We start from the raw sequence: 25292 nt of genomic DNA, 5'->3' as shown, positions 1-25292 counted from the left end.
GGAGTGCTGTTATGGGAAACCATTGAACCAAACCTGTAAATGCTGGATATGATGGGAACCACTTCAGCACTCCCTGCACCCCTACTTCCAGCACCTTTGCGTTGATCCTTTGAAAGCTGTGCCTTTTTAGCCCAGAAGGCTACAGTTGCTGGAGACTTAGGCCCGGTCTACACTACAGACCTATATCAGTATAACTATGTCACTCAGGGGTGTGAAAAGTCTGACCTACCTGTGTAGACAGCGCTATGTCGACGGGAGAGCGTCTCCCGCCGACTTAGCTCCCGCCTCTTGGGGAGGTGGATTAACTACTCCGACAGGAGAGCTCTCTCCCGTCGGCTTAGAGTGTCTTCTTTAAAGCGCTACAGTGGTGCAGCTGCATCGGTGCAGCATTTTAAGTATAGATCTGCCCTTAATGTGAGTGAGAAACCTGTTTAGACAAAGACAAGCAACTTGCTGAAATGACGTTTTAGCCACTAAAAGCCTATTTTGTTGTGTTTTCCTTGTAACCACAATCTGTCTGCTCTAGTCTTACTCATTAGCACTTGAGTCTCAATTCTTTGTTCGCAAATGTACCCATGTTTCATTATAAAACCATCTCAGGCCTGTATATAAAGCCGAAGGGTAAAATCCACAGCTAGCAGGCTGGTGTGTATTAGCGAACTCGATAATTTTTGTGAGGTGCCAGTGATGGGAGATGGTTTCGGGGATACACAGGACTGGAAACACTGTTGGTGTCACCATACAAAAGTGGTCCCCAGACTGTGGGGGCATGCCCCCCTAAGGGGGTGCAGAGGAACGTCCGAGAGGTTGTGGCAGCCTGGGCCAGCCCCCTTCCCCGGGTGCAGGAGGGAGGGAGCGCCACCCAGCCCCGCTCTGCCCCCAGTTCCACTCCAGCCCCAGCTCCTCTCCTGGCTTAGCATTGCCAGATGCCTGGTTTTCGACTGGAAGGCCAGTCGGAAACGGGACCTGGCACTATCCGGTCAGCACTGCTGACTGGACACTAAAAGTCCGGTTACTCGCAGTAACCGGCCTCCGCCACCGGGGGCCAGGAAGAGCAGCAGCTGCTGCTGGAGCCTGGAGGAGCACTCAGGGATGTCTCCGGCTAGAGAGCTATCGATGGCTCACCTATCCTGCCCCGAGCCTGGCTTCCCCTCCCCCATCCTGCCCCACTCACCCTCCCATGCCCCACCCTGGCTCTTGGGGGGTCACGGACCAAGTAAGTGGGGGGGAATTGAAGGAGTAACCGGACTGGCGGCAGGTAGGGTGAGGCCATCGTGCTCTGAGCAGGCTGCTGATATGAGGGCTTTGAACCAAAGACGGACAGCACAGAGACACCCAAGGTTACAGGGCAGGTGGTGAAAGAGCCCCTTGCTGGTCTGGGTGAACCCCCAAAGCGCCACAGACTCCTTTGGAAATGTTACTCTGTATGGGCCGTCACATGTTTCTCTCCACCCTTTCCCTGCTTGTGTCTGCTCATCGCAGCAACAGACGGAGAGCGAGAGGATGAAGATTCTGTCGGAATTTGAGAAACTCCATCTGTTTCTAGAGGAGAAAGAATTGCTCCTGTTGGCCCAGCTGGAAGTGCTGGACAAGGAGATATTGAAGAGGCAGGATGAATTCACCACCAGGCTCACCCAGGAGAAAACTCGTCTCGGGACCCTGATCAGTGAGATGGAGGGGAAGTGCCGGCAGCCACCAAGTGAATTCCTGCAGGTGAGACTATGTGAGAGGTACCCCAGAGCCCTTAGTAAACATGTCCCTGACTCTTTGCTATCGAAGTCCAAGTTCACAATACACTGCATTGCAGAAACATACATTATTTTATTCATTGAGGTCCTGATGGTACAAGGTGCTCAGCACACTGGTTCTCTGATTAAACAAAGCACTTAAACACATGAGTTTTCCCATAACTTTGGTAGATTTTATGCCCAGGAGGGATCATTTGGATCAGTTTGTCTGATCTCCTTCATTACGGGCCAGAGAATTTCACCCAGAGATTCCTGTATGTTGCTCACTGCTCTTGGTTGACTTAGAGTGTATTTTTTAGAAAGACGTCCAGTCTTGATTTAAAGGTCACAAGTAATGGACAATCCGAGAATCTATGATTGCTCAGATTAATAGACTGCAGATAGGGCCAAGTCAATAGCTCAGGTGAGGCTTACCTGACCTAATGTGACATCAGAGAGAACTCAACCAATCATCTCCCTTCCTCTCCAGCTAATTTGCATGCTATACTTCTATTGGTTGGAATGAGTCCGTGTCATGAGGGACACATTTCAAGAGTTCTCACTGGCAGATTCGCCCACAGCTGGATGCTAACCTGTTGTGATGCTGTGCGTAACTCGTGCCAATATGTGTCTTTTTTCCCCTCTAGTGGCTGTACAGGTTTATACATATACAGATTTATGAGTCCTCCACTGCGGGCCAGCTAAGGGACCCGGGAGTAAAAGTTTTAAAAGAGACCTAAGGGATGGATCCTCAGAAGTATGTAGACTTCTAAACTCCCCTTAATTTCAGTGGGAATTAGGTGCCGAAAGCCCTTAGAGGACCTTTACCTAAGTCCCATTTTCAAAAGTCCCTCAGGCATTTTAGACCCTAAATCCCATAGACTTTCAATGAGGCTCAGAATCCTATGTGCCATGGGGCTAGATTTTCAAAGGTTTTTAGGCACCCAGAGGGATTTTCAAATAAGCAAATTAGATACGTCAGAGCAAGAGGGATCTCCAGTATATGGTGTATGGGACTGAACTCCCTTTTCTTTCTCTCTCCTCTCTAGGACATCAGAAGCACCTTGAGCAGGTACATGGCTCCTTCTCACTCCGCCTCACACTTGAGCATGCTGGGAAGGTGTTGGGTAAAGGACAAAGCTCCCTGCAGCTCCTAATCTCCCTCCAACCCCAGAATTCTGAGCCGTCTTATGTTTCCCCAGTGTCCAGAATGCAGATTCAGCTGCAGATACACTATGAAGTATCCACTCCTCTGATGGTCTGGATGCCTCAGGAGATCAGAGACGGAATATGGGCTATTCACCCACCTACCTTTACCAGTTAAGGTAGCACAGGCTACCTAGCTAACAAACAACTAGCTGTCTAGTCAATAGCTACCTACCAATATCTACCTAGGGGTGTTGTCTGCTGCCCATGACCCGAGTAACTTCTGAGTCAATGATCGCAAAACTCCATCTAGCTCAGTAATGGCATGAAGTCATTTCCATCTGAGGACTGGTCAGTGCCCTGGTTATCCTTTCTGTTAAGCACAGTCTGCATGGTCAGGGTTGTGCCTGTCAATTTGGTGCATGTCCCAGTGAATTTAAAACGTGCCATGAAACAAGGGTGTCGTATTTATCCTCATAAATACATGACTCCTCACTCCTGTTTGAAAGGGGTCAGTGGGTCTCACTCCACCTCCTTCCAGGATGGGCAGTCCCCCCATCACAAAAGCCCTTCGTGCCCCCATTGTCAACAATTTCAGCAGAGCAGCCAATGACTGAATGGAGCTGGAACGGTTCTGTCACCTTGACAGATGCACCTCGCTACCCTCCAGGCATACATGACCCTATGGGGTGGTGGGTTGGAGAATGTCACTGAGCCAGTTCTTTGGCTCATTAGGGAACTGAAAGGCCAGATCCCGCACTGGTGTAAATCAGCAAAACTCCATTAGTGTCATCGGATCCAGATTCCCAGCTTGTATAATTAGCCGTAACTCCATTAAAGTCATTTCAGCCAGACCCCGCCCCGCTACTGGGGTATGTTGACCATGACTCCATTGCAGTCACTGGGAGCAGATCCCCAGCTGGTGCAAATCAAAGTCAATCCCCAGCTGGTAAAAATGAGCATTACTTCAATGGAGTTAATGGAACAATGCCAATTAACATCAGTTATGGATCTGAACCTAAATCTCGACAGCCTGTCCGTTTATTGCCTTCCATTAGAACTAAATTCACTTTAAGAAAAAAGTAGAGCTGGGTGATTTGGGTGGGGTTTTTTTTAAAGAATTTCTTTGAAATTTTGAAATTTCGGATTTAGAAAAAAAGGGATTTTTTAAATCAAAAAAATCTGATAATTCTTCCTCACCCACTACATTTTTATTGTTGTTGAAATCAGTTAACAATGACTAACAACAGGCCATTTTTCTCCCTAGATACGAGACAGGGAAGTTTCAGAGTCCACCATCCCTTCCTCTGGAACTGAAAAGGAGAGTCAAGGAATTCTCTCAGAAGCACACACTTCTGGAGCACGCTCTGAGTAAATTTAAAGGTAACAAACTCTGGGGCCTTTCTTGGCTATGATTAAAATACTGATTTACTTGTATAGGGATCAAAGCCCCATTGCTGTAGATGTTGTGCTCACATATAATGAAAAGATGTCTCCAGAGAGCTCAGAGTCTTGTCACTAGCTTACAGGTTATGCATGGTCTGCCTTATAGAAACCCATGAGAACCATGGCCACCGGTTTGGGTCACTTATCTTTCCTGCCTCATATTTATAAAGGGATAATAACTTTCCTATCTCACCGGGGCAAAGGGGAGAAGGTGATGCTTAAGACAAATTTTCCAAGGTTTTTTTTTTCCTATAGGAGTTAGGTACCCAGTCCCAATGGGCGACAGGCACCCAGTTCCCCTAAACCACTTTGAAAATTGAAGCCCAAGTAGCTAGTGGTTTGCAAAGCACTGTACAGATACCAAAATTCATTAGATTGTGGCGCCTGGTAGCCCCATGTCCCCCAGCTTATCTGGATGATTTCCCCTTGCAAAGCAATTATCTGTTGGCAACAATGCTCGGATCCATCCCAGCATAGGCAACTAGGGAGCAGAGCAAGGCCAGATATAGTTGTTGTTTTTTTTCTACCCCCCTCCATGGAAATTTTCAACAAAACCAAAAATGTTTGCAGTAACATTTTCCCTGGAAAAAATTGATTTTTCAGACCCTCCCCCACCCCCAAAAAGTCGAACAAAAAATATTTCAGTCAAATAACTAAATATTTAAATTTGGAAATATTGCTGCAATGTTTCATGGGAACTGTAGTTTAGGTGCCACAGGCTCCCATTCTCCTCTATGGCCTGGGCTCCCTGATTGGATTACATTTCCCATGACCCACCACAGTCTCCTCCTGAGGAAGGTATGCCAGGTATCATGGAGTCCCTGACTGTGGTGCATCCTGGGTGATGTAGTCCAGTTCAAGAGCCTGTCCCATAAAGGAGAATGGGAACATGAGCAAACCAAATTACAATTCCCATGAGGCACCAGGGCAGCATTTTTGGCCAAAATCTTTTCAGTTTTCAGGTGTTCTGACTGTCAACAAATAAATTGAACATTTCTGTGGAAAGTTGCCACTTTTTGTGAAAAATGTCCATTTAGTCGAAAATCCAATGTTTAAGTTGAAAAGTAATTTAGGATGGAAAATTTTTGACCAGCCTTACTGGGGTGGGGTGAGTATGCTCTGTGCTGCTCGTCACTGCTAGAGGGAGAACATGTCTCTGACTCTGAGAGGAGATGCTAGTTCTGTGTGCTCAGTGTGTAGCAGGTCCTACCTGTTGAGATCAGCCCAGTAAAAGCTCATATAAAACAAGCCACTTCCCAGGGAGGGTGGATCCCTGCGTCTTGAGACAAGGACGAAGTTTCTTTATCCATGCGGGAGCTCTGCAAAGCAAAGCAAACTCACTCTGGGTCCAGTTTCCAAACCCCTGGGCCTGCTGCCACGGCTATAAGGGCTTTTTCCACTTTGTCCTCTTGTCAGTGGGGGGGAGGAGGGCGCAGGGCTCCGGCCATTGGGGGAGGCCTCAGGAGGAAGGGGCAGGGCTGGGGCTAGCTTCCCTGAAGGGGGGGTGGTTCACCCACCCATGTGCACAGGGCAAAGATTTCTGATAGCAGAGGGCTCTTTCATCTAGCAAAGGCAGGATGAGAGTCGACGGCTGCAAACTGAAGGTAGACCAATTCAGCCTGTAATGCACTCATTTTTAACAGCGATAATAATTGACCACTGAGGCCCACCTACCTGTGGACATTGTGGATTCTCCGTCGCTTGGAAGTTTTTAAATTAAGACTGGGTGTCTCTTTCCAAAAGATTGTAACCAGAAATTACTGACTTCATGCAGGGTCACTGGGTGAAATTTGCTGACCTGTGTTATGCAGGAGGCCCGACTGCCCATTTTGGTCTCTGATCCAAAAATCTACAATAGGCATCTGTCCCCAGTCAGAACAACCGAGATTTCACCTCTTCCACCTTTTTTTTTTTCCCCTCCCTTCTAGAGTCTCTGTCTGAACCAAAGCTGGACAAAGGTAAATTTCTGGAGCTAATGGGGAATCTCGTTTCAGTTGAGCTGACTCAGGGAAAGCTGATGAGGGGAACTTTCCTATAATGATGAAGTTGTATACATGTATGGATCCATAGGCGCTCACTCTGTGGGTGCTCCGGGGCTGAAGCACCCATGGAAAAAAAATAGCAGCCCTGTGATCGGCCCCTCTCCCTCCCCCCCCCGAGCCTCCCTCCCGCAGATCAGCTGTTAGTGGCTGGGGGAGGAGCGGGAGGCGGGGTGCACTCGCGGGAGGGGGAGGAACGGGGTGGGAAGAGGCAGGGCGGAGGTGGAGCGTGGGCGGGAAGATGTGGGGTGGAAGCTTGGGGGAAAGGGTGGAGTGGGGGCAGGGCTTGGGGCAAAGAAGGGGTCGAACACCCCTCAGCAATTCCCAAAGTCGGCACCTGTGTATGGATCTCTGTTTACTGATCATCTTTATCCCACTCGATGAGAGATGGGAGATGAACACAGATTCCCTTTTATTAGTAGCATTACGGTAGCCCATAGAGGCCCCACCCAAGAACGAGGGCCCCATTGTGCTAGGTTCTGTACATACCTTTCATGCCTTGTCTACCCTGGCAGCGGTGTTTAGGGTATGTGTAGCTGCATGCAGCAGTGAAAAGCTCTGGCGGAGGGAAGGCCGCAGGGAAAGGCTCTGGCAGTGGGAAAGCTACTGGACACTAAGTTGCTAAAAACAGCAGTGTAGACATGGGGGGGCGCTGGTTGGACACGTAGAGACTCATGTAGGGTGTATCCCCTGAGTGTATCTGGCGTGTCTGTATTCAAGTCACCTAAGCTGTGTCTCCCCATCTGCACGGCTAGGTATACCCAGACTAGCTGGCTGTGCAGTGCATGGACTCTACGCTTCACTGCAAGTGTAGACATAGCCATAGAGAAAAACATTCTCTGCCCCAAAGAGCTCATAGTCTGGGGCCTGGAGTACACCCAAAATTTAGGTTGACCTAGTGACGTTGCTCAGGGATGTGAAAAATCCACACCCCTGAAGGATGCAGTTAAGCTGCCTGGTCTTCTTCCATCAACCTAGCAGGGAGGTGTATTAACTACATCTATGGAAAAACCCCTTCCATCACTGTAATGTGTCTCCAGTACCACACTACAGCAGGGTAGCTGCAATGCGGCAACTGTGTCACTGTAGTGCAGACAAGCCCTAAAACAAGGGGTTTCAAAGAGGCCTAAAGGGGCTAGGCACCCAGATCTGTTTGGAAATTTCAGCCCACTGGATGAGACCGACAAAGAATGGGAAGGGAAGAAGGAAAAGATACAGACAGGGGAAGTAACTGGAGCTCGTCAGAAAATGGATTTTCCATCCCATGAAAAAAGCTGGGATTATGGGGGAAAAATTGTCCTGAATCAGGATGAAAAGCAGGATTTTATTATTAATATTATTTTATTTTTTGTGAAATGAAATTCCAGGAAAAAAATCACCGGGGGGATCAACTGAAACGTTTTGATTCAATACATTTGAAATGTTTCATTTTGATCTTGACCCGTTTTTTATTTCATTTATTTCAAATATAAAATGACAAATATTTTGAAACAAAAAGTGGCTTTGAAATGCAAAATGAAAACTTTTTGTTCTGAAATGTTGAGATGGGTCATGTTGACATTTCCAGACCTTTTATTTTTTTCCCTCAAAACAAAACTTAATAAAAATTAAACCAGTTAAATTTTTAAAAATGAATCAGGATGAAAAGCAATTTTTAAAAATGACATTGCAGAAACAAAAATATTCATTTTGGGTCAGTTGAAGTGTTTTGTTTCAATACATTTGAAATGTTTCATTTTGTGTTTGACCCATTTTATTTTATTTTAATATAAAAGGAAGAACAAGAAGTAATTTCAAAATGAAAAATCCCCAAAACTTTTTGTTTTGAAAATGTTGAAATGGGATATTTCCAGCCCCCTACTTTCTCCCCCCAAAACAAAATTTCATCAAAATCAATACAATTTTAAAAAGTTCAATTTACTCAAAATGGAATTTTCTGACAGAAAACTATTTCAAGGAAAATTTTCCAACCAGTTCTAGAAGTGACTTTCCCAAGGTCACGCAGTAGGTCAGTGGCAGAGATAGAAATAGTACCCAGGATTCTCGACTCTGATCCAGTACCCTTGCCACTAGTTCATGCTGCCTTGCTCTTGACAGAGGTGCAGGGATCAAACAAGTTAAGTAGTCCTAAATACCGCTTGGCTTTATTAACATTGTCTGACTAGAAAGAGCTTTGCTGGTTTCTTTGCATTTATGTCTGCCCTATTTTACATGAAATGAATCTGCAGTTACGTTCGTTAACAACAGAAATATCTTCGTAACGTTGACAGCAGCTACATTTAAAGTGTTTCCCTTTTTCTCCCACTAGTGACTCCATCTGGAGTTGGGGCGGGGACTTTGGGGAAGGGATTGGAATGGGGGTGGGAGGGGCGGGGCAGGGGTGGAGTGGGGGCGGGGCCAGGGGTAGAGGGGGGTCGAGCCAGTTGGACAAAGGTAAATTTTGGGGACTGATGGTGTAATTGAGTACTGTATTATACCCAGGCTAAAAACAAAAACAAAACAAAACAAAATCTTTAAGATGGGGTTAATTTGGGATAAAAAAAAAAACATTACAGGGATGTTGCAATGATCCCCAAACCAAATATTATAAACCCAGGAAATTCAGAGTTAATCCTAATCCTCCTTCCCTATTTAAAACTTTTTCCCAACCCAACCCCATTTCACTCTCCTCTGTCTAAATCAATGGGTGGGGATTTAGGAGAAGGGGGAGTTTGAAATTCCACCTGAAAAGGGGACTCTAGTTTTGGACATTTAAGAAGTGATATAAGATCCTAAAGAGCTAGTCAATACAGTCAGGGAATCACACCATTTCTCAAACACCATTCTGCTCTAAGCAAGAAAGCCCCATGGTTTCCTCCAGGAACTCATGAATTCTCTTAACTGGTCAGATAAATGGACTCTCTAGTCCAGTATCCAGTTGGACCAGTGGTCCATCTGGTCCTGTATCCAGTCTCTGATTGAAGCTGCTGGTAGTGGCTACCGAGGAAGGCTGCCAACCCTGCTCCACAGTGGAAATTTGGAATAAGATGCCCATAGGGAAAAATGACTTCCTGACCCCCATCCCCATCAGTTAGTGGTTGGCTTATGCGTGAGACATCAGGATTTATATCTCTTGTACATCTCATGGGTCACTAACTGGTTAAAAGATAGGAAACAAAGAGTAGGAATAAATGGTCAGTTTTCACAATGGAGAGAGGTAAAAGGCGGAGTCCCTCAAGGATCTGTACTGGGACCGGTGCTGTTCAACATAGTCATAAATTATCTGGAAAAAGGGCAAACAATGAGGTGGCAAAGTTTTCAGATGATACAAAACTAGTCAAGATAGTTAAGTCCAAAGCTAACCGCGAAGCGTTACAAAGGGATCTCACAAAACTGGGTGACTGGGCAACAAAATGGCAGATGAACTTTAATGGTGATAAATGTAAAATAATGCACAGTGGAAAACATAATCCTAACTATACACACAAACTGATGGTGTCTGTATTAGCTGTTAACACTCAAGAGAGAGATCTTGGAGTCATTGTGGCTAGTCCTCTGGAAACATCTGCTCAAGGTGCAGCGACAGTCAAAAAAGCGAACAGAATGTTGGGAATCATTAAGAAAGGGATAAATAATAAGACAGAAAATATCATAATGCCACTATTTAAATCCGTGGTACGCCCACACCTTAAATACTGCATGCAGTTCTGATTGCCCCATCTCAGAAGAGATACATTGGAATTGGAAAAGGTTCAGAAAAGAGCAACAAAAATGATGAGGGGTATGGAACAGCTGCCAGACAAGGAGACATTAATAAAACTGGGACTGTTCAGCTTAGAAAAGAGATGACTAAGGGGGGGATATGATAGAGGTCTACAAAATCATGACTGGTGTGGGGAAAGTGAACAGGGAAGTGTTATTTACCCCTTCATATAACACAAGAACCAGGGGTCACCCGAAGAAAATAATAACCAGCTGGTTTAAAACAAGGAAAAGAAAGTACTTCTTCAGACAAAGCACAGTCAACCTGTGGAACTCATTGCTGGGAGATGTTGTGAAGACCAAAAGTAAAACTAGGTTCAAAAAAGAATTAGATAAATTCCTGGAGGATAGGTCCATCAATGGCTGTTAGCCATGATGATCAGGAATGCAACCCACATGCCCTGGGTGTCCCTAAGCCTTTGACTGCCAGAAGCTGGGACTGGACAACAGAGGATTGATCACTCAATCATTTTTTCCGTTCTGTTCATTCCCTCTGAAGCACGTCGCATTGGCCACTGCCGGCAGACAGGACACTGGGCTAGATGGACCATTGGTCTGACCCAGTCTGGCCACTCTTATGTTCTTAGGTACATTTTTTTAGTGACAGAGGGGAGGCCTTGCAGTCAATGGCAGTTCTGTGTCTGTAATGTGATAATTTTTGAAGACCGTGTCCAATCAGTTCTAAAATTTCAGGGAACCTTCCAGGCATCGATGGGAAGAACCCTACTGATTTTGATGGCAGTCAAAAAACCCACACACCAGAAAATCCTGATTTCCGCTCAGGGCCCATTTAGTACTGCAGGCCGAGGAGCATTGTGACATCAGAAGTATTTCAGCCCGTCATCATTCACGCCCTCCAGTTCCTTTGCAGTCCCATTGGTTGAAATGAGTCAGCAAATGAGGTCACAATGGTACAACTCGGGCTCCTCTGCCAGTAGCATCCAATGGGTGCTGTTAAGGGGAAGTTGTGGAAAGGAAGTTGATAAACCAGCAAAGAGAAGAAGGGGAGCAGTTTAGATGCCTTAACAGTAAAATGTAGGTTGAGTGGCAGGACCTTGCTACGGACTCAGGAATAGACACTCTGGCTCCTCCCACCACCTGCTGGCTGAGCCTACATCAGCGACAACGTTGGTGACCTGCCAGTTATCCCATCTTGTGCAGCTGAAGGTTTTCCTTTTCTATTAAAGGCAGGAATTTTCAAAGGGATTTAAGGGAGTGCCCCTAACACTCTGATTCTCTCTTCCCTCCCCACCCAACCGCCAGCACATGTGACCCTGGATCCAGACACGGCTCATCCTCATCTCATCCTGTCTGAGGATGGGTCAAGCGTGAGATGGGGACCTGCACGGCAGGACGTGCCCGACAACTTCAGAAGATTTGATCCTGTTCCCTGTGTGCTGGGCTGTGAGGGGTTCACCGCGGGGAGACATTGGTGGGAGGTGGAGGTGGACGGGAGCAGCTGGGCCGTGGGGGTAGCCAGAGAGTCTGTGAGGAGAAAGGGAGGGGTCAGCCTGGAGCCAGAGGAGGGGATCTGGGCTGTGGGGCAGCTGAACCCAATTCAGTATGTGGCTCTCACTTCTCCTTGGACAAGCCTGCCACCGGATAGGAGACCCAGGAAGGTCAGGGTCGCCCTGGACTGCAAAAGGCGGCAGGTGGCATTTTTCAATGCTGAGAACAACACTCAGATCTTCACTTTCACTGAAGTCGCTTTTGCCGGGAGAATCTTCCCGTTCTGCTGGGTGGCAGACAAAAGCTCCCAGGTCAAAATGTGTCACTGAGCCGCGACATCAAGTACCCCTCCCTGCCATCCCCCGGGGCCTGGGTCTGGCGTCTGCTCTCTAGAATCTCAGCACAGCCAGCTGGTGAAATTCTGGTCTGTCCGACCCAGCTTCTAACACTCGCTTCACAACAGTATCTGACTGCCCACGCCACCTCCTACTGGAGCCCAGAGAGAGCGCAGTTTCTCTAATGCCTGCAGACAATTCATAGCGCAGACAGATCATGACCCCCTATACTGGAGCGTACAGGGGTCAGAGCGAGGGGACAGATCCCTCCTCAGATGAGTGGGAGAGGATCTTTTCTAAGAGGAGAGAGATCAGAGGGATTAGAGGTGGGGAAAACAAAGAGTAACTGGAGAGGATGTTTATAGAAGGAAATATGAGAGGAAAATGTATAGGAGGAAAAGGGATGAGGAGGAATATAAACTCTTTGGAGCAGGGACTGTCTTTCGCTGTGTGTCCGTGCAGCGCCCTGCACAACGGGGCCCTGATCTCAGTTGGGGTTATCCTAATACATGTAATAGGCAATGATACCTACACAAGAAACATTGAGAATCATTCAGAGGATTCATAGACTTGGGGTAAAATTTTCAGAAGTGCCTAAATCCCATTTTCAAAGGAGATGAGTGACTCTTGAGAACCCACGACTCAATGGAAGTCGACGGGACTCTGGCTTTGAAGTCACTTCGGTGCTTTTGAAAATATTAGGTACCATTCTAAGCACCCATCCCATTGCTACATCAGCAGTGATTTAAGTGGGGGGGTCCGTGCAGGCCCATGGCACCACCCATGTAGATTGGGGGGTGTTGCAGGATGGGAGCCTTTCTTGGCTTCAGAAGATGGAAATCGCCAAAGGATTGTCCCGCGTTCCCTGGTTAGGTGAGATCAAACGGCAGCTTTCTCTGTTGTCCTTGCTGCTCACGCAAATGTTCAGCGTTCAAAGCCAACTTGTGTTTATTTTAGGATTCGCATTTACCTAAGTAAGAATAAAATCCATATTTTTAAATACCCTTATTTTCTATTGTGCTACCTCTCCCCCATCTATGTTATTGAGCATTTGTGGGGAGGGAACATAAATATGGTTCACCAGAGGGGACCGTGACGTGAACACCAATGGGGAACACAGCAAACTCGGCAAGAATTGGTGGGTGGAATATGTGGGCGGGGGGGGGTTTCTGAGCAAAAGTTTGACTTCTCATCCAAAAACGAAAAAGTTTCAGCAGCTGAAAAGCCCCTGAACGTTTGGTTTTCCACTGAACATTTTCAGCTCAATCGAACGTATTCAGGGGGTTGGTTTCCCAATAAACAACTCAAAATTTCCAAGGAGAGCAGACCCTTTTTGTCAAGAATTTTATTTAGAAGAAAACCCAAATCCGCCACAGAGGGGAAAAAAGTTTTGAGAGCAGTTTTGTGCCCTGCCCTGTTGACAACATAGATTAGTAGATTTTAGAGGCTGAAGGAACAATTAGATCGTGTTGTCTTCTCAGCTTTCTGCATTACACAGGCCAGAGAATTCACCCCCTGGCTCCTGCATCCGGCTAAGTTTCACAAGGCCCGACAAATACAAGTGCTCAGCTTTCATCGTCCCCCATTTCCAGCTCCACTTTCTCCCTCAGGTCCTTGCTTCTCCCCCATTCCCAAACTCCACTCCCCCACCCAAGTCCCTTCTTCATACAGTCCCCGCACCACCATGCCCCACACTCCATGGTACAGCTGGTCCCAGTTCGCTTCCCCTGGTCGCACCCAGGTGCCTCATCTGATGTCACCCCTCCCTCCTTCCCCTCTCCGCCTTCCCCTTGCCCCATGGTTCCCCATGCTGGCCAGAGTGGGGGTGATGGGCCCGGCTGGGGAAGGGGCAGGGCTGGCCAGAAGATGGGGTGAGGGATCCAGCTGTTGGGGACCAGGCTAACACAGGGCTGAAGGGCCTGGCTGCCTGGGACTCCTGGCTGACTGACATGGGGGCAAAGGGTCTGGCGGGAGGGTGACTGGCTGGAGTTCAAGTGAAGCAGCTGGCTTTGGGGGGGCCTGTCCGGAGTCGGGGAGAGGGACCCTGCTGAGAGGTTGGCAGGAATGGGGAGGATAGGATGATTAAGACTGGAATTTTCCAAGGCCTCTAAGGAGGCTAGGCCACGGGAGGCAGGCACCCAACTCCCCTAAGCAACTCTGACAATTCCAGTCTGACCAGAGCTGGGGAGAGGGGACAGTCCCAGCGGGCTGAGGTGAGGGTGCGACGGAGTGGAAATTTAAATAATATTTCATTGAACAATGTCCATGCCTCAGTTTCCCCTATGGTAGTGAAGAGTTAACGAGATGGTGGGGGAAAGGGTGTTTTCTTTGCAGAAAGATCCAGGTGGGGCTGACCACTACCTGACTGGGGCTAGGCCCAGACAATGGGCCAGCGATTTGTTAACTGGCAACTGAAATGAAACCTCCAGCTGCAGTGTAAACATACCCTTGGGATCTGATTCATAAATCAGAGACGACCCTGTGCCTGCCAATAGTGGGGAGGAGGGGTGGAGTGGGGGGACAGAGTGAGGGCAGTTGGCTTCTGTGGTGTTACTGAGCATGCTCAGTACGAGCCAAGAAGTAAATCTGGGGGCGGGCAGATGACCCCTCATTCCCCCCTCCATGCATTGCCTCTGTCCCTTGTGGATCTTCATTAATGTCAGAGGAGTTACAGCAGTGGCTCTCAACCTTTCCCGACAACTGTGCCCATTTCAGGAGGCTGATTTGTCTTGTGTACCCCCAAGTTTCACCTCACTTAAAAGCAACTTGCTTACAAAATCAGACACAAAAATACAAAAGTGTCACAGTCTCACTATTACTGAAAAATTGCTGCCTTTTTCATTTTTACCATATAATTATAAAATAAAGCAATTGGAATATAAATATGGTACTTACATTTCAGTGTACGGTCTACAGAGCAGTATAAACAAGTCATTGTATGAAATTTTAGTTTGTCCTGACTTCGCTCGTGCTTTTTATGGAGCCTGTTGTAAAACTAGGCAAATATCTAGATGAGTTGATGTACCCCCTGGAAGACCTCCGTGTCCCCCCAGAGATATGCGTACCCCTGCTTGAGAACCACTGAGTTACAGCAAAGGAAGATTTGGCTCTTCGGATCCACTTTTCATTCGTTTCTCTTCTGGCTCTGGCCCGCGGACAAAATTACACGTTGCAGCCTAAAGAAAACCCTGAAGCAAACACCAAAACAACACGCACAAACAAGCTTGCAGGGAAAGAAACATCCGGTTGCTGGATAAGACTCAAGCCATGTCTGTGACGAGGAGATTGCAGCTGATCTTCTCTCTTTTAAACAGTAGGATCAGTGGCTTCTGAGAATCCAGCCGAAACTCTCCAATAGGAGGCCGCTTGCACTATCCTTGTGACTTGCTTATAAGGTCCAGTGTTCACGGTTGGAGAGAGAACGTTTGCTGTGCCTGCATTAGCCAGTGCTTGGAAGAATCACCTAGAAACATCTCTCCGCTGTGCAGAGAAACCCGGGGGAGCGTTGTAGAACTGGGCAGACCGTTCATTCTGCAATCGGCCAAAGATCCAGAAGCAGAGAGGGTGTGTGAGAACCACCAGGAGGAATTTGCTTTGTTGTCTGAAGAGGGGCCAACAACTCACCTATGTGATCTGCACGGCGCACAAAGAAACCATGTTACAGCTTCCACAGAGACAGCCGCTGAGCAGTGCAAGGTAGGAAATTGCTAGTGAGTGAAACATATTATAATAAAAACCACCATTAGCAAATCAAGTAACTAAATGGGGGATCTGCTGCAAGACATTTTACAACAAATCTCAAAATATTTGCTGCATTGTTTATCTTATCAGAGCTAGAACGATGGGATGGTAATTGCTAGGATCACTCTTTCACTGATAAAAAGAAAACCAGCTCCCGATGTCTCCCGAGCAGTCTAGAATTTAGAAACACTCTGCATTATGCAGTAAGTTTGTTGTTCAATTCCCTTCAAACTGATCCTTCTCTCTTTGCAGTCAATAGCCAGTCTCCTCTTGACTACAGTAGGAACAATGCCTTTTGGGCTCCTGCCCTCTGCCTTGGTTGTTTTTTATATCCTCATATTTCCCATATAGCCTTTTGTCTGTTCTTTATCCATAGGTATTTTTACTTCTGTGCTAACTGCTCCAACTTCTTCTGTTTCTTTGTTGGGGAAGAAATCCAACATCTCTGCTATTTTTGAGACATCATTAATGGAGAGCAGGTTGAATTATTCAACATCTAGAAATGTAACCCCTGTTTTTTCCAGTCATGAATTATCTACATACGGGAGCTGTGCTTTCTATGAATCTGTTTGTTATTTAAACTCCATGGATTCATAAATACCCAGGAACCACTGGGATCATCAAGTCTGACTTCTGGTATAGAGGCCATAGAACTTCCCTGAAATAATTCCTGTTTCAGCTACAGCATAGTTTTCAGAAGAAAAATAATAATCTGGTCTTGATTTTAAAATTGCCAGGGTTGGAGAATCAACCAGCCCCCTTGGTAAATTGTTCCAGTGGCTAATTACCCTCATGTTTAAAAACTAACACCTTGTTTCCAGTCTGAATTTGTCCAGCTTTAACTTCCAATTATTGGATCTTGTTTTTTCTTTGTCTGCTAGATTAGTTGTCTGCTAGGACTTTGAGGAAAAGTTTGTGTGAATTAATTTTAGCCTCTGCATCCAGAGGCAATGCATAGAGGGTGGGGGAATGTGGGGTCACATGCCCCACCCCAGATTTGCTGCTTGGATTGTACTGATCATGCTCACTGAGGAAGCCAGGTGCCCTCACTCTGCCCCCCCTTCCCCCTCCCACTATCAGCTGGCACCGGTGTCTCTGTCTGGATCCATGTGTCGCACCAGATCTCAGTGCAGTTCCAAGTGACCGGGGCCAACTTCCTGGGGGAGGGCGTGGTCCCAGTGCATTTATCTCTGTGAGACACATTTTGACCGAGGCGTCAGCCCAGCTTGTCAATTCCTGCAGCTCCAGTTGCAGGCACAAATTTGTAAGTGACTCCGAAACTCAGGTTTGAGCGTGCACCTTGGCCTTTAGTTTGCAGGTGGGGTATGGCTTGCTCATACACAGGCTGCTACTATGCCTATGCAATGTTCATGGTTTGCCTTGTGATTGGACGCCAAAACCACATGGTTTTGTTTCTGTTCCCTGGGTGATTTGACTTAGGGTGACCAGATGTCCCGATTTTATAGGGACGGTCCCGATATTTGGGACTTTTTCTTATATAGAGGCCTATTGCCCCCCACCCCCGTCCTGATTTTTCACACTTGCTATCTGGTGACCCTTTTTTTGACTTCCTACGGTTCATAAATCGGAAGTTTCTATTTTAGCGGTGGAGAAAAGGTTCCCCAAGCCCTAATTGCTGGGGTTCAGAGCGTTAACGATTAGATCTGAGAGATTAAAGACATAGGTCTGAATTGACCAGTTATTGGTAACTGTGAAACTGAAGTAGTGATCAAAAAATAAGCTTATTCTGGAGCTGGAGGAGTCCCTAGTATGTGGCGTGTGGAGCTGAACTCCCTTTCCTCTCCCTCTGATTTATAGGAGGCCAGAGACGCACTGAACAGGTACGTGGCTCCTTCTCACTCCCCCTCAGACTTCACAATGCAGGCCAGGGGCTTGGGCACTGGCTGAAAGACACATCTCCAATGTTACACATCTGGGTGGTGATATTTTATGGTGGGTTTTTGTTGTTTGTTTTCTTAAAGCCCCAGTTCCTGGAGTCATGTGATTACATTAAAATCTCAGCCGCCTCTTTTTTTAAGGCAATTTCTAGCTCTCACGGCTGCAGAGAAAAGCTTTCAAATATGCACCCAAAGGGCTGGAAAGCTATAAAACAGGGAATAAGCAGCTGTCAGAAGGGACCAGGGATGGACATTTTGCCTAGCCCCGGTGTGGGAATGGCAGTGAAAAAACTCCCTAGTATTTATATTATCATGGTACCTATAAGCCCAGCTGAGATCAGGACCCCACTGCATACACACAAAGAGACAGTCCCTGCCCTGGAGAATGTACAGTCCAGACAAGCCAGACAGAAGGTGGGAGGGGAAGTCACTTGCCTTTAGTCACCCAGCAAGTGTGTTGCAGGACACAGGGAGCTGAAGCCTGGTGTCCAGGTTCCCAGTCCAGTCCTCTTTCCACTGCTCCATGCTGCCCACCTTTGTGGGTCTTTCCCCATCACTTCCCCAACCTCGAGAGAACTTGCAGACCCATGCCAGGTCCAGGCACAAATGGGCCCCTTGATGTTTTGCTGCCACGTGATCTGAGCAATCAGGTGAAGAGTCATAAATGTGTGGTTGGTGTTTTTCCTCCTCTAGCCGTGAGAAGGGGAAGGTGCAGGCTGCAATGGCTCTTTCTCCTGAACCGAGGCAGAGGACGCCGGAGTTCTCCCTCAACCCCCAAACTCTGAGGCAGTTCAAAGGTAAGACACACAAATCCCCGCTCCGAAATTTCGTCAGGGTGCAGTGCACTTTCCCCAGCCACTGAAGGTTTTGCTGAGCTTCCCATAGGGACCAACTCCATGGATGTTCTGGGGCTGGAGCACCCAAGTCCCATGGGAAAAAAATAGTGGGTGCTGGTGGGCCCTGCCGATCGGCTCCTCCCCTTCCCCCCAGTGCCTCCAGCCCGCCACGGATCAGCTGTCCAGTGGCAGGCAGGAGGTGCTGGGTGGGAGGGGGTGGAGCAAGGGTGGGGGTGGAATGGGGCAGGAAGAGGGGGGGAAGGGGCAGGAAGGGGTGGGGCAGGGGTCTTGGGAGAAGAGGTGGACTGGGACAAAGACCCACCCTCAGACCCATGTGGGTTACCCTGCGTTTAGCCCAGGAAGCCTTACATGGGAAGAGGGGAGCTAGGATGATAGGGCAAACCCATGAAGGGTCCCGGCCCTTATCCAGGCTGTATTACAAGGGTGCTAAGGGTTCCAGGCCCAGCCCTAGGAGCCTTAAAAGGGTTACAAAGGGAGTTAGACAGCAATGATTAAATGGCATTGGTAGCTCCTCACCGTAGCTTTTAACTAGGGAAATGCCCTGATTAAAACGCCTCTGAGCAAGGCATTTACAGCTGTTCCCAAAAGCCGTTTTCATGAGCTTTAGGGAAACCATTTGTAGGGGCTGTGTTATATCTCAGACAACAACACAAAATTCAGCCAAGATAAGTGTAAGGGGCTGCACTTAGGGAATTAAAACCAAATGCGCAAACACCGAATGGGGGATACCTGGCTTGACAGCAGCACGGCAGAGAAGGATCTGGGAGCCGTGGTGGATCGCAGCCTCAGCGTGGCTGCAATGCGATGCTGTTGCAAAAAAAAAAAAAAAAAGAAAAGCAAATGCAGTTTTAGGCTGCATTAACGAGCAGCATAGCATGTGTAACCCACACACCTCCTGGGTGTGGTGTTCTGTCCCATCTAGTGGCACCGATTCTAGCGGAGAACTGGAGCCCGGGCTTTCACTGGTGCCTGTTTCCTATCAGGTCCAGCAAAGCGGTAACATACTGCCCCAAGAGAGTGCAGGCCTCCTTCCCCTGCCCAATCCCTGTCCTCCCCCTCAAACGCTCGACCAATTATTCCTCTTTTCATCCAATGAGCACCCGCCCTTGCCTCTATATATGAGCTCAAAGTTGTACCGTATTTCCTGTTGTGGTTGTTTGACCGGTGTTTTTGGTTTTTGTGGTGTAGCGACGTTGAGACGTTCACTGCCTGGTTGAGGTGAGACCAAGGCAGATTGCTCGGAAATCTACTTGCGGGGAGATGCCACAGAGTCAGCAGGCACCTAACGCTGTTTGGAAGCATGATCCTTGCTGCAAGTGGGATGCAAAAGATTAATCGGTATCGATTTAGCACTTGTGGTTTGCTATTGCGGCTGCTCCCTAGAGGGAGCGATTAATGAGTTTGCTCTACAGCCTTAGCTAACAGCCGGTTGTTTTTTAGCTCAGGCTGTAGAGGCTCTTGCACTAAGCTCCAGAAGTCCCAGGTTCGATCCCGCCTGCTGACGCCCGGTGTCTGTCAGTGTTACACGTGTTACACGTCATGGGAGGTGATAGTACCACTCTACTCGGCGCTGGTTAGGGCTCAGCTGGAGGACTGTGTCCAGTTTTGGTCACCAGTGTATAGAAAGGATGTAGAGATACTGGAAAGGAGCCAGAGGCAAGCGACAAAGATGATCAAAGGGGTGGAATGCAGCCATCTGAGCAAAGGAGGAAGGAACTGGGTATGTTTAGTTTGGAAAAGAGGAGATTAAGGGGGGATATGGTAGCGGTCTTCAAATACTTGAAAGGCTGCCATAAAAAAAGATGGAGAAAAGTTGCTCTCTTGCCACAGAGTGCAGGACACGATTAAATCTCAGGAAAATCTTCCTAACTGTAAGAAGAGTAGGACAATGGAACAGATGCCGAGGGAGGTTGTGGAAGCTCCTTCACTGGAGGTTTTCAAATGGAGGCTGGAGAGCCATGAGTCTTGGATGGTTTAGAAACAACAAATCCTGCATCTGGGCAGGGGGTTAGAGTAGATGACCCTTCCTAACCCTATGGTTCTGTGATTCTAACCGCTAGGTCAAATGACCCCACATTTGGATCCTTGACCTTAGCCAGAGCCCCCTTGAGGCGGAGCAAATTTCCAGGCAAACTGAGTAACTACATGGATTTTAGAGCCCTTAGAAGTCAACAGAAAGCTGGTCTAAACCTTAACTATAGCAGACGTGGTGGTGCAATATAACAACCAGGGGAAATCTCCTGACGAATGAACTTTCTTACCTCGAAATTGAAAGGACAAATCAGCACTTTGCAGGAACATTGGGATTTTTAAACAAAGCACTCATTAGCAACTAGGAAATTCAGGATGAAGGGGCCAAGAAACACAAAGATACAATATTGTTTAAATAAATACATTAGGGCAGACACAAGGTGGGGGAGGTCATATCTTTTATTGGACCAACTTCTGTTGGTGGGAGAGACACGCTTTCGAGCTACACGGAGCTCTTCTTCAGGTAAAAGATAATCCCTCACCCGCCTTGTCTCTCTAATATCCTGGGACTGACACTGCTACAACACTGAAGACATTCGGGCAGGACATTTTAAGAATTACATTGCAAAAATACACAGCATGTGAAAGCAAGGAATTTCTCGGGTCAGGTCACTGATGACCGTAAGGGCCAAATTCTCCTGGCACCAGTGGGTGCTCAACCCCCGGCCCTGCCCCACCCCCATTCCAACCCCTTCCCCAAAGTCCCCGCCCCAACTCCGCCCCCTCCCTGCCCCTGTTGGACTCCTTCCCCAAATTTCCACCTGGCCCTGCCTCTTCCCCACCTCCTCCCCTGAGTGTGCCGCGTTCCCACTCCTCCCCCCTCCCTCCCACAGCTCATTATGCCGCAAAACAGCTGTTTTGCAGCAGCATGCGCTGGGAGAAGAAGTGGGATTGCAGCACACTCAGGGAAGAGGCGGAGGTGAGGTGAGCTGGGGGTGGGGTGGGGAGCTTGGCTGCCGGTGGGTGCAGCGCACCCACCAATTTTTTCCATGGGTGCTCCAACCCCAGAGCACCCCTGGAGTCAGCGCCTATGCTGATGACAATCTTAACTCTTCCCCCACTGTATGAAAGACTCTGCAATATCTTTATCCATCCACACTAGGAAATATTTGGGTGTCTTGTAAGTTTAAGCTTCTTTCCAGAACTTTAGTTGGTTGATAATTATCAGTGATTTTGTTTTTGGGAGGAGGCGGGAAGGTGGGAAAATGCCTTTTCAACTAAATGGAAATTTACACACACACCCCCACTGTCATTGGTTTTGTTTTATTTTATTATTGGAAAATCGAATCAAAATGTTTTTAGGTTTTGGCAACTGTCAGTTTTATGTATAGATATAACCCCACCACCACCACCAAAAAAAAAAATACAGGGTAAAAATTTCATTCTCTTCTCATCACAAAGACTTGCTTATAGACTCATAGAAATGTGGGGCTGGAAAGGAGATGAAGTTGTCATCTAGTCCACACACCCCCTCACTGAAGCAGGCTACTCTTGACAGGCATTCTCTAACCTGTTCTTCAAAACCTCTAAGATTGGGGATGCTAAAATCTAAAATGGTTTGGTCACATTAACCCTTCTTTAGGACCATGTGGAGTCCACAGGAGACGAGCTGCTTTCCCCGTTTCTGATTCGTCATGGTACATGGGCATCAATTATCCCACCTTATTTACAAAGATCCTATGCCCCAAGAGTTCCACAAGGGTCCTCGTGCACGGAGCTGGCGTGTCTATGTAAACTTATGTCCTGTGTCTAGTTCACAGGTGTATAAAACTGGTGGGTGCGGTGAGGCAGCATATTTATTATGTATTATTGTGTATGCATGAGAGGAGCTTTTAAAATGATGGTTTATTGTTCTCATTTTCTTAACTCCACTCTCAGTGCAGTGTTCACTTCTACCCCGTCTATGGCTACGGACTAAGAACTTGTATACTTGATCCTAAAAAGTATACATTTTACAGAACCAGGAGGGATGGAAGCATAGGTGCTAGAACTAGGGGTGCTACCACACCCCCTGTCTTGAAGTGGTTTCCATCATATGCAGGGTTTACAGTTTGGTTCAGTGGCTCTCAGCACCCCACTTGTTTCAGCTCCCCTGGATAGAAGAAGGGAAAGATGGAAGAGTGAGTATCTAGAGGGCAGAGTTAAGGTTATTTGAATGACCATCACTTATAATGTCCTATCTTTTCAATGTTTCTTGCTTTTAAACCATGTCCTTGTACCTTGCTTTATCATCACCTCCGAATGTCCCAGTTTTTTAACATTGGTCGTTGATAGCTCCAGCATCCCTGCTAGGCCTTTAACATCCAAGGGTGTGGTGTGGACTTTCTGACTTACCTTTCACCTAGAGAAAAGAAGTTGTTGTCAGGGGGACACTGAGTGCACCCAATTGTAGATGATTATTTTGTACTAATGTCTAACCTCTTGAATAGTCTGTCCAACCTTCCCCCCAGTGCTGAGCTCAGCATCTAACACTCTGATTGTCTCTCTGTCATGCAGTGAATATGACTCTGGATCCAGACACGGCAGGTCCTGAACTCATCCTCTCTGAGGACCTGAAAGGTGCCAGATGGGGAAAACCAAGTCAGGAGATGCCTGACCGTCTGGAGAGATTTGACACTGATCCCTGCGTGTTGGGCTGTGAGGGATTCACCTCGGGGAGACACTACTGGGAGGTGGAGGTGGATGGGATGTTCTGGACTGTGGGTGTGGCCAGCGAGTCTGTGAGGAGGAAAGGACGTATTGTCTTTCGACCCAACACGGGGGTCTTGGGTTTGCAGAAATATCATCACCTCTGCATGGCGCTCACCAACCCTTCCAACACCTATGTGCCCCTCAGAAAGAACAACAATGAGATCGGCGTCTATTTGGACTATGAACTGGGGCGAGTGTCATTTTACGACCTCAGCAACGAGGAGCTGCTCTTTGCTTTCCCGCCGGTCTCTTTCAATGGGGAGAGAGTTTTCCCTTACTTTTGTGTATTGTTGTCCCACATAAAACTGTCCCCCAGAGGGTGATGCATGGCTGTGATCCCAAGAAATTGGATTCTCTGGCCTGTGGTGTCATACTCTCTATGATCCTAGAAGTTCTTGCTGAACCTCTTCTAGCTTCCATTGCCCTACGCTCTATGACCCTGGAGGATTACAGTGTTCTTGCTGAACGTCTTGTCGCTTCCATTGCTCTAAGCTCTATGACCCTGGAGGATTACAATGTTCTTGCTGAACTTCTTCTAGCTTCCATTTCCTTAGGTTCTATGACCCTGGAGGATTACAATGTTCTTGCTAAGCCTCTTCTAGCTTTCATTTCCCTAAGCTCTATGACCCTGGAGGATTACAGTGTTCTTGCTAAGCCTCTTCTAGCTTCCATTTCCCTAAGCTCTATGACCCTGGAAGACAACGTCTTTCCTGTAGAGCTGCTCCGAGCTATGTTATTAGTCTCCATGCCTCAGAAGGACTCCCATGTTTCCTCACAGAAAATCCTAGGCTCTCAATCCTGGTCTCTATGGCTCTGCAAGGAGTACAGTGTTGTTGCAGAGTCCTGTTTAGCTTCTTATTTTCTAGTCTCTATGCTCCTGTCAGGGTCCCATGTTCCTTCATACCCCCTGCTAGCTCTCTGTCTGCAAACTGGACCATCTTGAAGTACAGAACGTGACACGTTTTAATGGCAGAAATTAAGGAAAGAAAATCCTGAGTGGGTGTCTCGATTCAGCCTGTATGACCGTTGTGACAGATATTGCAAACACACACACCTCTTTGGGAGCGATTGTTTCCACCTGATAAATGTGATCTGTGTGCTTGAGATGGGCCGGACGACATGGGCCTGTAGTATATTCACAGACCTATGGCTCAATGTATATTACAGGTAAAAATTGTATGTTCCCGGCTCACTGGGTGGATTTTCTGGGAAACCTGGGAAGATCAATGCAAGTTCCTATGGTTGGTTACACAGACTCCCAGCCTTTGAGGCTGATTTTACCTGCTTCAGGAGCTTGGGAACAAATTTTGGGGTCTAAAGGGTGAGTTTAAAGAGAGTCTCTCATTTTGAGCCAACAAACTGACATGAACTTTTAATCAATAGGTCAAACGTTGTGAAGGAGTGGAAGGACTAGAACCTGCCAGGGTCTCCATAGGACTGATGGGGGACCTCTGGGAAGCAGAAGTCTGCCTTTCCACTTGTTATTGTTTTATTGATCTGTTTTCTCTGTAAGGCTTTTGTCCTTAAATAAATGCTCTGTGCAAAGTGCCTAATCACTGGTGCCCCGCTTGAGAGAGAGAGCGCAAAACTGCAGTGCTGATTTAGGTCAGACGCCTGTCTTCTCTCTGCCGTGCAATGGTGCGATATAAAGGGCAAGCACCCACGAAACACTGGCGAGATGCTAAAGATCTGCCCTTCTGGCCTCTATTTATTAAAGTAGAACAATGAGCCAATAACGGCAGTAAAAGCAACATGAAATAAATGAGAAAGGATGACTGGGAAATCCCACTGAGATGCACAGAATAAAATATGCCCAGTGTCCATCACATCACAGGCTTGTCCAGGAGGGGAATTATTTATTTGGGATTTTTTCCCCTAAAATATGTATTACATTTTGTTGTGCAATTGACTTTTCCCTGTTGCTCAGTATCTGATAAGAAGATCCTTGATTTTGCAATAAATATTTGTTCCTATTTTTCACGTTATTCTATCAGAATCCTTTCTCAGCACCACCCCTGTGACATACACATCTACAGGAACTCCTCACTTAACGTTGTCCCGGTTAGTGTTGTTTCGTTGATTCATTGCTGATCAGTTAGGGAACATGCTCATTTAAAGTTGCGCAAGGCTCCCTTATTACGTTGTTTGGCAGCCGCCTGCCTTGTCCACTGCTTGCAGAAAGAGCAGCCCG

At 47.3% G+C, this 25292-nt stretch overlaps 2 protein-coding genes across 7 annotated transcripts in view; one reads left to right on the top strand and one right to left on the bottom strand.

The window, feature by feature from the left end:
• The window catches only part of LOC102944869 (E3 ubiquitin-protein ligase TRIM39), a 34748-nt gene extending 9662 nt beyond the window's left edge, over positions 1-25086 (top strand). The window contains exons 3-11 of the mRNA XM_037913409.2: positions 1483-1713; positions 2777-2799; positions 4141-4256; positions 6248-6277; positions 11363-11876; positions 15225-15579; positions 17443-17465; positions 18216-18319; positions 22907-25086. Of these exons, the coding sequence (XP_037769337.1) occupies positions 1483-1713; positions 2777-2799; positions 4141-4256; positions 6248-6277; positions 11363-11876; positions 15225-15579; positions 17443-17465; positions 18216-18319; positions 22907-23424 (1914 nt within the window). The 3' untranslated portion in view covers positions 23425-25086. The remainder of the gene's footprint in view (positions 1-1482; positions 1714-2776; positions 2800-4140; positions 4257-6247; positions 6278-11362; positions 11877-15224; positions 15580-17442; positions 17466-18215; positions 18320-22906) is intronic.
• Positions 1-25292, bottom strand: part of LOC114022341 (zinc finger protein OZF) — a 793526-nt gene that overhangs the window by 282525 nt on the left and 485709 nt on the right. The window lies entirely within an intron of this gene.

The sequence above is a fragment of the Chelonia mydas genome, chromosome 14, assembly GCF_015237465.2.
Source record: "Chelonia mydas isolate rCheMyd1 chromosome 14, rCheMyd1.pri.v2, whole genome shotgun sequence".
Taxonomy (NCBI): domain Eukaryota; kingdom Metazoa; phylum Chordata; order Testudines; family Cheloniidae; genus Chelonia; species Chelonia mydas.
This window is presented reverse-complemented; position numbering and strand designations above follow the sequence as displayed.